Source organism: Brassica oleracea, chromosome C4, assembly GCF_000695525.1.
Source record: "Brassica oleracea var. oleracea cultivar TO1000 chromosome C4, BOL, whole genome shotgun sequence".
NCBI lineage: Eukaryota > Viridiplantae > Streptophyta > Magnoliopsida > Brassicales > Brassicaceae > Brassica > Brassica oleracea.
Genome location: NC_027751.1, coordinates 31,392,508 through 31,404,448, shown reverse-complemented (window position 1 = coordinate 31,404,448; position 11,941 = coordinate 31,392,508). Strand labels below are relative to the sequence as shown.

Here is an 11,941-nt window from a genome sequence, read left to right as displayed (position 1 = left end):
AAAAACAAACTTACACACCAACCACATTGAGTGAGTACATCAAAGCCTCCTCTCCTAAAAAAGCATAGATAGTAACACCAATTATGTTCTGTCTGAAACATTTATGTAATTCACAAACAAAAGCAAATCAATTTCATCAGTTAAGTAACGCCTAATAACAAAACTCAATCAATTAACTGAAAGCGATAAACCACTCAGCTGTAGAAGTAAGTTCTTTACATCAAACAGTGAGAAAAAAAACACAATATGACTCATAACCAAACTCTATAAACCCGAGGTAGAAAAACACAATACTTCAGGAAAATGGGTGAGAAAATTGGGAAATATAAGGTTTTTGAAATCTAACACTCATTCAAACAATAAATGATAAGAACATGGAACAAAAACTTAGAGTTGCATTGATTTAGGACTTACATGTTCAATTTTCTTAGATTGAAAGGTGGATTTTGACAAAAGTGAAATCGGATTTAGGGTTCTTTTTGTATGACAGACGACGGCGAGTTGAGGTGGAGATGACGAAACGGAAGGAGCCTGTCCCAGAGGAGAGCTCACCGGAGACGGAAGTGAAGAGAACCCTCCTTCGTCTTCGACGTTTCTTTCGTCGGAGAGGATAACGAGAGATTGAGAATTCTTTTTAGGGGAAAAATAAAATAATTATCTAATATGAAAAGAAATTTCAAAAAAAAAAGTTAATATGAAAAGGAAGGATGGGTTTTTAGTACTTTCATTAGTCACGTGAGTTAGTCTAGTAAATTGCAAAAGTTTATGAGTTATTCTAGTCATTTCAAATATAATCTGACTCATTATAAGTAATTTCTCTTTAATCAATCATTAGTGTTTTGCAAGAACTAAACTGGGCATGGTAAGCTAACTTATCAAATTGTGAGTGTTAAAATATCAAACTATCTGGATTTCATGTCCTTTTTATCACCACCACATACAATAAATCTGATTATGCATTTATGCTCTAGGGATAAAACCACCAATAATATTACCCGGCGAAGGGAAACTCAAAATACGTATAGTTCATGCATGCTTCCACAAGTAGCCTTGTTAAGGTCTCTATCAAGATTCGTTTCTATTTTGCCAAACGAAAAATAAGTAGCACATGATGAACGTGCTTGATTTTTTCTTTTTGGAATTTATAATTTACCTTAGAGATTCTGTTGTTCTTTCAGTGTCAGGCTGTTTTCATGCCCACTTTGTGATCAAATACACTTAAAACTCTTCCCTCTTGTTCTTTGTTTGAAAATGATTTTTGGGACAATATGATATCTGATTGAAAAGACATCTAAACTTCTTCCACTAAGCTGTTAAGATGTTTTGTGTTAGAGTACTTCCATTCATAGATTTTTAAATAATATCTAACAATGAATAATTTATAAGAGATAATGAATTCTAATAAATTTTAAAATACTTATTAAAATCCTAAATACCACTAGTCTTTCACTCAGTATTTTTTGAATAAAATTTTCATTCTATGACAATTATTTTAATATAATAACTTTTTGTTTGAAATAATTTTAAGGTTTCCACGCGCCCCTCACCTGCGACAAAGAAGGCGAAACCCTAAGAATAGTAACTCCGATCTGAAACTCGGCGAATCTGGTGGAAATCGTCGCCTATAGGCCAGTATTCGTCCTCTCCACTCCTCTTCTCCAGCCTCTCCCCTTCTGTCTCCATGGAGTCCGGGAACGAAGCTCCTCCGCCTTCGTCTTCTCCGAAAAATAAGAGCTCCTCTGTTCTCGTCTTCGATGCTCTGTCTCAGACTGCGTCTTCAGCCTTCTCGTCGTCAACCATGTCCTCATTGACTCTGACCGAATCGACCCTTGCATCCCCTGCACTTGTCAACTCACTGATTTCGTCGTCTTCATCGGCTCTGACGGACAAGACCACTGAATCCTCTTCCTTCGCCAACTCTATGACTTCGTCGTCTGTGTTGTTCTTATCGGCGTTGGCATCATCGACAAATTCATCAATCTCGCTGTCTCAAACTTTGGACGTGACGGACTCGACCTCAAAACCTGCTCAAGTCCAGGCCTTAATCTCTAATCAGGGTCTAGGGACTGATCAAAACTGTGACTCTACTACTCCATTGAAGGTACCAGATAACTCTGTAGATCCAGAAAGTTCCATTATCTCAGAAAGCAATGTTACTCTTGCTTCTTCACACCAAGACGATTGCAATGTTCTTAACAGTTCAGAAACAATGTCATCAGAGATTGCTACGCAAGCACCAGCTAAATTTGTCCCTACCTTGGGAGCTTGGGCAAAACCACTACTCTTTAAACCTCCTGCCACCCCTCCAGAACCAAGTACCCCAAGGGATTATGACCCTGCAATAGTTGGGAATCAGTTAGCTGCTCTCTGGCCGTCTCTAAATGATGAGCTCTTGAACAAAAAACCAAACAGCAACCGTCCAACCCGTACCTTTCAGCCTCCTATTGAGAAGCTTCCACCTCCTGAGCTAAAAGCTGATGGTAAACTCCGATTTCCGTGGGCTGCGAGATTAAATCCCCAGTCGCGGAATCTATATCGTGCAGCGACTCCGACATACAGACTTGATGGTACACCACAGATCTCTATTCCTTCAAAGGTGCTTAAGCTCGGACCTGAGAATAAGGACGAGTATATCATAGGAAAGTTCCACAGATGTTCTCTACCTCCTGGTGGTCTGATTCATGCAGTGGCAAATAGAATTTGGGGAAGAAGCTGCAAAATTAGCTGCAAGAAGATTGGTGAGTCATCCTACATGTTTCATATTCCACACGAACCTACTCGCCATTGGGTAATACAGCGAGGGGTTTGGCATATTGACGATTGCTTGCTCTTCGTCTTGCCGTGGACTCCAGAAGACTCTTTCAAAATCACTGAACTCTCTACCCTTCACATGTTATATAAGTTATAACCAAAATGAAAAGTATTTGGTTGAAGTAGTCACGATATCTCATCATCCCCTTACAAATTCTACAGGTCAAAACCACTCGACCTACTTTGGAATTAGTTACTAAACTAAAACCTTAATGTTATATAACCAAAATGAAAAATGTTTGGCTGAAGTAGTCATGATTATCATCATCACCTCAAATTCTACAGGTCGAACCACTCGACCTACTTTGGTAGTTACTAAACTAAAACCATAAGAGCAGGCGCAGTGGAGGCACGAGGAAGAGATTCTCACCCATTTAATAATGAAATAAAGAGAAAAAATAAGGGTATAAATAGTGACTAAGGAACGACGACGAATAATGCATTCTTTAACGTTTCTAAAAAAATCACCATTCACAAGGAATAGTTTTTCCTTCTCATTCCCTACTATTCCTTTTTTGTAGAGAACCAATGAACAAAATTATTTCTTGTTAAATTTGAGATAGAACAACCCTTCTTTTTCATTCCTGCAATTTTTATTCCTCTATGTTCTTTTCTTATTCGTTCTTTTTGTTCTTAGAATGGTCACCAGTCGGACCCTAAGAGAGAGGATAAAAAAAGGAGGAGAAAAATGCAGAAGCGATTGTTCTTCAAGAAACGTACAAAAATATATTAGAGACTTTTCTCTTACATGTCATCTTTCTATTGGTCTAATAATTTTTGAATTTAACATTTAATTATTAAAATTAATTATAATGATATTATATGTGGAAGGTACTCTTAAGAGAGACTGTGTCAATGCTGATACCCTAAGAGCATGTTTATTGGGGTAACCCCTAAGTGGGTTCTTAGTCAATATTTAATTATTAAAATTAAGTTAAGAGTTTATGTTAAGAAACATCTAATTTTAGTTGTCCAATGGTTGTTTCTTAAGTTAAGGGTTCTTAAAAAAATATTATGATTGAAAATAAAAAGAAGAACATGAAAGAAACAAAACAAGACACAAGAAAATAAGACACAACAAAACAAGACACAACATTGTGAAAAATCTAATTCTAAAACAATCCCGAAGGGTAGCAAGAACACAAACATACATAATAATCAAGAACAAGACACAACAAATCTGACAGAGACAAAACAAGAATACAAACACATATAAAAAACCCCTATGCAATAGAGAACAACGAGATAAGAAGAAGCAAAAACTCACAGAAAATTGGGGTTTAGATCTCAACACTTTGATTTTTACACTTTTCCCATCAGGTCCAACAGAGATTAGATCATCCTTGCATGAGACAGAACCTCCTAGTGATTGAGGATTTCTATCTCCTTGTTTGCTCCATCTTCTGAGATTTTGATTTTCTCCACTTGACAACCAACTGCCTCCAGCACCTGCATTGGGTTTGAACAATCTTCAAATCAAGTTCAGTCTGAATCTGAAAATGAATGATATACAACAAAATTACCATTGCTGCACGATGGGACTGATGGTGTCGAGTCTTCTCTGATCTCAAGTTCCCTCACTCGCTTCTGCGCATTGAACAAGGACAACATGAGCTGGACAAGAGAAACAAGACAAGATCCAATGCATGAACAGTGAGACTAACCTTTAGTTTATCAATCTTTTCCAAAGCTTTTTCAAGTTTCTCACACAATAAGAAGTTTCTACACGGGTTGCAAAACCACCTGTTGAGTATTGGTTTTAATACCTCTGATTTTAATAAGCAAGTGTTTGTTCGTTGATATTTCTTGAAGAGCCTCCCACCTCTTTACTTTGTCCTCGGCAAGTTGCTTCATACATTGACGCACATGAGAAGAAACACGACAAAAAGATCTTCTTTCATATTTCTAATAATCAAATGGTCTAGTATGTAAGCTTGGTTTGAATCAATCAATAGAACCAACACCTTGCACTACCACCACAAGGCTAGACCTAACAACTTGGTTTGTATCATCGTATGTAATGTTCAACTCGTCACTAATGTAGGGATGAATCAGTTAACAAAGTACCTGATCGGAGACTTCAACATTCACCTTCTTCTGCTCCTCCAGAGCTTCATGCTCCAACGAATCATCATCATCTATGTCTTTGAAACGTAAAGTCCATTGCAACTGACTGACGCGGTAACCATTGTTCTGATTCCCTAAAATCTTTGTCCTTGCTTTCTCTAGCCTCTTCACTGCACGTCTCATCTCTGAGCTTTCCAAAGAGGCAAAAACAGGGAAGCCCAGAACAGAGAACCCTAGAAGCACCATCACATCCTCTAACGTTACAGTTGCTTCACCCCAAGGAATGACGAGTGATTTGGTCTCAGGACACCAATTCTCAGCTAGGGCTTGAATCAGAGACGGGTCTTCACGGATTTTGAAAGTCGATGCCTTGATAGCTTCAAAGAACCCAGCTTTTCTCCAGGTGGGTTCGTGCAAAGCTTCCATCTTTCGCATCTGGGATCTGAACTTACGATTTGGACACAGAAACCCATTGGCGAAACTCCTCAAAGACGGAACCTTTACGTCTGATGAAGAAACAGAGACACGTTGACGACAACGACGAGGAAGCTCGGCTACAGGACCATCAATGGAGAAACAAAGAGAGAAAGAAAAGAAGAAACGCGACGGAAGCAATCCTCTAGCCAATTGCTTTGTCACACTTGCACAAGAGACGTCGCTTGCCATGCTTAATTAAAATACGCCTCTTCTCTTTTTTTCCTTTTATTTTTTTTTTATTGTAATTAGGTTAAGAACCCTACTTAAGAGTCTCCAATAAACCTGTTCTAAGTGGTGGTTTTTAACCACAGTTTCTCAAGAAACAAATAGCAGTAAAATAAATAAAAATAAGAGAGTGTGAGAATAATGAGAATCGATAGTTTGCAGATAAACTTTAAGAGCATTTTAGAGCATGGTCAAGTCTCTAAGGCTAAGGCTGCAACTGGAATGACATTTTTTGGAATAAAATTATTTGGAATGGGATCATTCCATGGGATTCCATAAATTAGTTACCAGTTATCATGAAACCTTTTTAAACACAATTCCACCTATTCCAGTTTTGGAGTGAAACAAAAAAATAAATCCTTTGTAAAAGTTATTCCTTTTATTCATGATTCAAAACTCCCGTGAATGTATGGAATATCTAGTATGGAATATCTATTCCATTTCTAATATCAGTTTTTATTACACTTTTAACATCATTCCAAAATTTTCTATTCCATAAAAAATTATTCCTTTTATTCCTATTATTCCTTTTAAGAATAACCTGTTACATCCTAAGAATAAAAATAATAAAATGATAAGAGAGGAGAGAGGAAAAAAACAGAGATAATTCATTGGGAATAAACGTGAACAAAACTTAAAGAGACTCTTTGCTTACGTGTCTGTCTCCCACTGATTCAGTTTTTTATACTTTTAAAATTTAACCAACAAAATTAAGTATATTGATATTATATAAGACAAGAGACTCATGAGGATTTCTTGTTGTTAAAGCACTCTTAGTGAGGGTTTCTTAAAGCAATTCTAGTAAATATAAAAATGAAATAAATAGAATAGTGAAGAGAGAGATGTGAAATAGAAGAGCCGGTCTGTTCTTTAAGGTACTCTATCGAAAAGACTGAGAATCTTTTGTTTACATGTCACTTTCTAATTGCTTTAATTTTCTATTTTATTTTAAATTTATTTAGATAATAATTTGTTAATAAAAATAATTATATTTAATTTGGCTATGTACTTTAAGTAGGGGTTATTGGTTGTTGTATTTTAATGGATTTGAAAATCCGAACTAAATCTAGTGTTATTGGTTCTATGATTTTCAAATTTGTATTAAAATCATGTGTTATTGGTTTAATGATTCATAAATTCTGTATCAAATCAAGTGTTATTCAATCGTACGGATTTACTAATATATTTGATTTTATAATGGATTTGAATGGATTTGTTTGGATTTTTTAGTTAAAAATACAAAGACTCAAATCCGAGGGAAAACCTCCGGATTTACATATTTTACTTGGATTTATAAATACTATATGGATTTCTAAATCAATCAAAATATATAAACCAATAACACCTCGAGAGTATCTCACCACTAATGATGCTCTTAAAGAGATGATTTTTACACTTGTTCATTTTTTTAGTGGTTGAACATTACTTTTAAAAATTAAATTTAATCATGCAACTAAATCACATTAGTTTATTAATATAAAATAGCTAAGAGATTGGATTTGAGAAACTTACCCACTAAGTACTATTTTTCACAAACAATTTTTAATCCATTAATATAATATTTTTGAGTATATCTATTAAAATATTAGAATTGCAAATGAACTATCATCTAGTTGATATTTGAGATTTTAGGCCTTTTCTTAGACCCAATAGACGGTTGGATCCATTTGGGTCACTCTCTCCCTTCCCGATCTCTCGAGAATTTAGTTATACTCGTAACTTCCCTCCCTAGGTCACAGATAGTAATGCTTGTGATCAAATCAACTCGTCCACGTTTTCGCAACAACAGCGACAAGGTCGCCTTCGTAGTCCACGCTACTTTCGTCGTCTCCGGTTACAAACTCGTCGCAATCGGACGTCATGCGTTGGCTGAAGACGCTCTCGCTTCCTCTCCTACTCGAGGTTAGTGTACGTTTCGTTTTCGATGTTATTTTTTAAGGGTTTAGGATTCTGATATGATCGAGTTTGTGGAATCTAGACGAGGTTGGGATCGAGGGATGGAACGATTCCGACGAGTACGCGTTTGTTTACGTGAGTCCGAGGAAAGTTCTGGTTAAGTGTTTAGCCATAGGTTGCTGAGGGTGGAACGTATCCTACTGCTCATCTTGAGTGCTGTATGGTGTTTATTTTCTATGTGTAATTTTGATGTACTGATATTTTTCAGAGTTAAGAGGTATGCTGCTAAGTCTAGAGCGGAGGGTGATTATTACGATGCACAGTTCAACAATCTTGACAGATTAGTCACTAAGTTGCAGAATCAGATTCTGAATAAGCTTGATTAAGGACTTAAACATGTTGCTTATACGACCCGGACCAGGTTATCCCCTTAGTTACAAAGAGTTTTATTGCTCATAAGATGTTCTTAGATGGCTAGGAACGAACATGAGTTAAGTTGTAGTGTACTAGTGTTAAAGTAAACATAGATTTGTTCGGATGAATTTGACTTTTACTCTGATCTTATGTTTTAAACACACGGGGATAATGTGAAGAGCCTATATGTATGTCGATTTTGCATTGGTTCATATAATTCTCATCGTGGAACTTTCATTATTTGCGGCCATTTTAGTAGTTTGACTAGAAGGATAATGATTTATGGTTCCTCTAGTGTATTCTAAGGCCTTCATCTTTATCATTCGTTGCTTGCTTGTAGTTCGAAGAGAAACAGAGAGCCTGAGCCTGTACATTACGCTCGAAGGCCTTTTCCATTAGGACCTCAGTTTCATCAACCCTCAGGTAAAAACAACGACCACTTACTACATCTTACTTTGATTCACTGTGTGATGAAAGTTTTTTTTTTTTGTAAGTATATTAGAAAATGAAAGCTTATAGCTTATTGATGTTACTTGTTAGGATGGTAGTGGTAGATCGCCCAGATTACAGCAATCTTATCCCTGGCCCGCCTGGTGGAAGTTTCCCGGTGGTCAGGGATGGTTTTGGCGGTGGAAGCATGCTTGTAAGACCAGATGATCTTCGCATGTTCCTCAGAGTTGTTGATCAGATTCAACCTGGCTTCATGGGATCTCCACAACCGTAAAAATCTTTTACACAAATGCAGACACGTACACAGTTGAATACAAGAAAAGCTCTCATTTGTTACTGACTAATTAGCCATGGATTCTTTTGGTTTTATCAGGATTGTGCCACCTCCTGGTGCTCGTTATGATCCTTTTTGAGCCTGGCCGATTCGGAAGGTGATTAGTCCTTTTTTTACTGGATAAGTAAACTCAACATTCAAAATATGTTATCTGACGCTTCTTGATATCAATCTTGATAGGCAATCTCCAAGGAGGCGAGGGAATATTCATCCTGATATTGGGCATTTTCCCCGCGGTTTAGGTTCAGATTATATATAGGTCAAGAGTAAAGCCATCTTCAAAAGAAACAGAAGAAGTCGTGGTCATGGTATAACTTCTTCTCTCTGTGTTAGAGTCTAGTGATAGCTACGTGCTAACAATAGAATTTTTATTTTGCTTTCCTTTTTGTCAGGAATTTCTTTCTTTGGTTTATATTCCACAGCTGATTGTGTTTTTATACTTTGATATATAAATATTAAAATAAAGTTTTGGCTTTTGGATTCCGTTTGGTTAAGAGTCTGAATTGGTTGCATCATCTCTTTGCTTCTACTATTTTGCTTCTGGTTATAAGATTATATATTGGTGAATACGAATCTGCAAGCTTTGATCCCTGCAGGCTCAAGTTTCTTTTAACTTCTAATCAAACATGAAGCGACCTTTGATAGGTGATGGGTCTAATCAAGCATGTGTTTTCTTTTCGTTAAGAAAACGTAGGCTGAAATCATTTCATATATTATTGATATAGTTATTAATTACAACCACACTGATACATATAAAACATTATCATTATTCATATAATTAATATACGATACATGGGGATAGGCTTTTAGGATGTAGTAGTGAACTCCAAAGCTTCATCGTAAAGCCCATGAATTTGCATCCCCAACACTTCATGGAAGTGTGTATGCTATAAGGAAAACGCACAAAAACATGTAATATTAGTAGTAATTAATAATATTGTACATATAGTTTTGGTACGTCACGTAACAAATTATGCATGAAACATTAAATTAAGGCTATATTTGAATATAAAGCATAATAATTTACATATATATATGTTAACACTCACCTCCGCACTTGTAACCGACGGGGCGGTTAGCGAAATTGCAGCGTTTGGGGATAGTCAGGGCAACCTCCGGCTGCACGCCTGAGGCTTTAGCCGTGTCTGAGAGAAGGACGGCGCAGAGACATTTAGGATTCTGAGAGAATCTTTTAATCTGAGCACAGCAACCGCCCGGTACGGCAGCGTTAGCGTCCTGAGCCGCGCCTACACATGGGGCCAGCTTCATCGCCTCATTGTCAGGAGTTGATCTACCGCACTCTCCTGCTCCGTCTACGACGGTTCCGACAAGGAGAATAAGGCCAAGAACGCAGAGAAATTTCATAGAAGATGCCATTATGTTTTATGGGGGAAGATTTGGTAAAATAATGAGATTCTGTTTTGTGTTGATATTGTCTGTGTGTTGCCACTGGTTCTTGAATGTGTGAATTTATATATCAGAGAATTTTGTGTTTAGGTTCAAGGCACTGAAGGTAGTGGAGTAAGCACTTGAGTGAGAAAGAGGTAGTGTTCTTACCAACAACAGAAGTTTCCAGGTGTTGATGTATGAGAGATCACTGAACAAACATTCTAATACTTATTTTATTTCTTAAATTTGATTATCAAATCGAATGGTGGATTTGTGGTTGTGTCATCGCCGACCTTGTAACTTTTGAGTAATATTAGTGGTACATTATTGTAACGAGCTTTTTTTTCTTTTCGAAGTTTTGCACAAGTTGTGGTATTCTAGAGCTTGTTTAGATCAAGCATTAAGCTAGCCCATTAAAGATTTTGACCCGACATTCTTTTGAGTATCCTGAGAGCATGATTATCCGGTCAACCCTTTTTTGGGTATCTAATTTTTTTTTTTAATCTGATTTAAAAAAAAAAAAAAAAAATCGCACCAATTGCGGGCTGCCATGTGTTGGTGAGACCCGCAAACAGTGCACAAAATCCATCTGAAGCGGTTCTCAACTCACGTCTTCTGTCACCGTTTTTAAAATATTGGTGGAGCCCACACACCTTTTTGCCTAAGAAACCGTTTTATATACTGCAATAATGCTGCTCTCAGGTCCAGCTCGACTCCCAAATCTCTACCAAATGGCCATCTCACCATGGTGGGAAATAAACTACATTACTAACTCACAAATTTTAAACTCTGAAATAAACTATACTATTAACTCCTATATTTTGATCAGGTCGAGCCGTCCAGAAAGAAAAGAAGAAAAAGACTCCAGGTCGTCCGATCTCCTTCTGTGATTGGCGATGTTCTTCAACGCCGCTATGTGAGAAAGAATTTTCTCTTTCTGTTTAGTTTAATCTAGGTTTTATATGGTTTATGGTGGTTTGGGTGAGAGTTTTTTCTCTCGTAAGTTCATATCTCTCACCGATTTCGACGATCAAGATCTATAAAATCGTCGTTGTTTGGAGACTATTTTAGATTTGGGTTGTGGTGCTTTTGTTTATTTTCGGTTGCTTGCAGTTATGGTCAAAAAAATTTCGCCTTGTTTTAGTTTTTTTGGATTCGTCGGTGTGAGGTGTATTTGCTGTCACTACAAGAAAACATATTTTTTACTAGGGCAGTATTCGTTGTAAATTCGTCGTAAACGGGGTGTTACGACGAATTAACGTCGAAAGACGTTTCGTTGTTAAACGTCCGTCGTAACGGAGGTTTCGTCGTAAACGACTCGTTACGTTTACGACGAAATATATTCCTTGTAAAGCGCAGGGAAAGGATTCGTCGTAAACGTCACGTAAGACTTCGTCGTAACGCCCACGTAATTATTTCGATGTAAAGCAAACGTAAATACTTTCGTTGTAAATCACTCGTAAACATTTCGATGTAAAATCCTCGTAAATATTTCGATGTTAATCACTCGTAAATGTTCGTTGTAAACTCCATGTAATGTTTACGAGGAGTTTACATCGTTTCTTATTATATTATTATTAATTAGTATATAATAGATTTTAATTTATATTTAATATTCAGAATTTAAAATAATTTAAATTTTAAAACAAAATATGAAATTGGAAAACATATTTTTAAAAAGTCATACAATAATATTTAAATTCATAATACAAACAGAAAAAAAAAACTACATGTCGAAGTAGTTGATGGGGTTGCTCGGCTGTTGACGGGTTGGATCGGACTCTTGGGGATCTCGTGGTGGCATTCCAAGAGCGGCTCGTCTCTCACTCAACATTCTCTGCATAACCGGGTTTCCCACGGCCATCACGTCTAGCAAAT

The 11,941-nt window shown here is 36.8% G+C and overlaps 2 protein-coding genes, 1 long non-coding RNA gene and 1 pseudogene across 4 annotated transcripts in view; 1 reads left to right on the top strand and 3 right to left on the bottom strand.

The window, feature by feature from the left end:
- LOC106339944 overlaps nt 1-640 on the bottom strand; it is a 5,019-nt gene extending 4,379 nt beyond the window's left edge. For both annotated transcript variants that reach the window (XR_001269258.1, XR_001269259.1), the window contains exon 1: nt 415-640. This is a non-coding gene — a long non-coding RNA (uncharacterized LOC106339944). The remainder of the gene's footprint in view (nt 1-414) is intronic.
- A 3,239-nt stretch (nt 641-3,879) lies between these two features.
- LOC106338659 lies at nt 3,880-5,544 on the bottom strand. Its single transcript, XM_013777586.1, has 4 exons — nt 4,879-5,544; nt 4,578-4,659; nt 4,335-4,398; nt 3,880-4,260 (listed from the first exon to the last, which is right to left on the bottom strand). Exons 1-3 carry the CDS (start codon nt 5,542-5,544, stop codon nt 4,379-4,381), a joined length of 768 nt encoding a protein of 255 aa, XP_013633040.1. The 3' UTR covers nt 3,880-4,260; nt 4,335-4,378.
- Nucleotides 5,545-7,325: 1,781 nt separating this feature from the next.
- LOC106338658 lies at nt 7,326-8,943 on the top strand (annotated as a pseudogene).
- A 382-nt stretch (nt 8,944-9,325) lies between these two features.
- On the bottom strand, nt 9,326-10,139 carry LOC106339730 (putative lipid-transfer protein DIR1). Its single transcript, XM_013778591.1, has 2 exons — nt 9,724-10,139; nt 9,326-9,561 (listed from the first exon to the last, which is right to left on the bottom strand). The coding sequence occupies exons 1-2, from the start codon at nt 10,049-10,051 to the stop codon at nt 9,545-9,547; spliced, it is 345 nt and encodes a 114-aa protein (XP_013634045.1). The 5' UTR covers nt 10,052-10,139; the 3' UTR covers nt 9,326-9,544.
- Nucleotides 10,140-11,941: the final 1,802 nt, after the last annotated feature.

What these genes read in the sequence shown, in the direction of transcription:
- LOC106338659 (XM_013777586.1), bottom strand. Translation starts at nt 5,544, where the DNA reads ATGGCAAGCGACGTCTCTTGTGCAAGTGTGACAAAGCAATTGGCTAGA. An exon ending in ATGTTGAAGTCTCCGATCAG is followed by an intron (nt 4,660 to 4,878) that starts GTACTTTGTTAA and finishes CAATGTATGAAG; the next exon opens with CAACTTGCCGAGGACAAAGT. An exon ending in CTTGCTTATTAAAATCAGAG is followed by an intron (nt 4,399 to 4,577) that starts GTATTAAAACCA and finishes TTCAATGCGCAG; the next exon opens with AAGCGAGTGAGGGAACTTGA.
- LOC106339730 (XM_013778591.1), bottom strand. Translation starts at nt 10,051, where the DNA reads ATGGCATCTTCTATGAAATTTCTCTGCGTTCTTGGCCTTATTCTCCTT.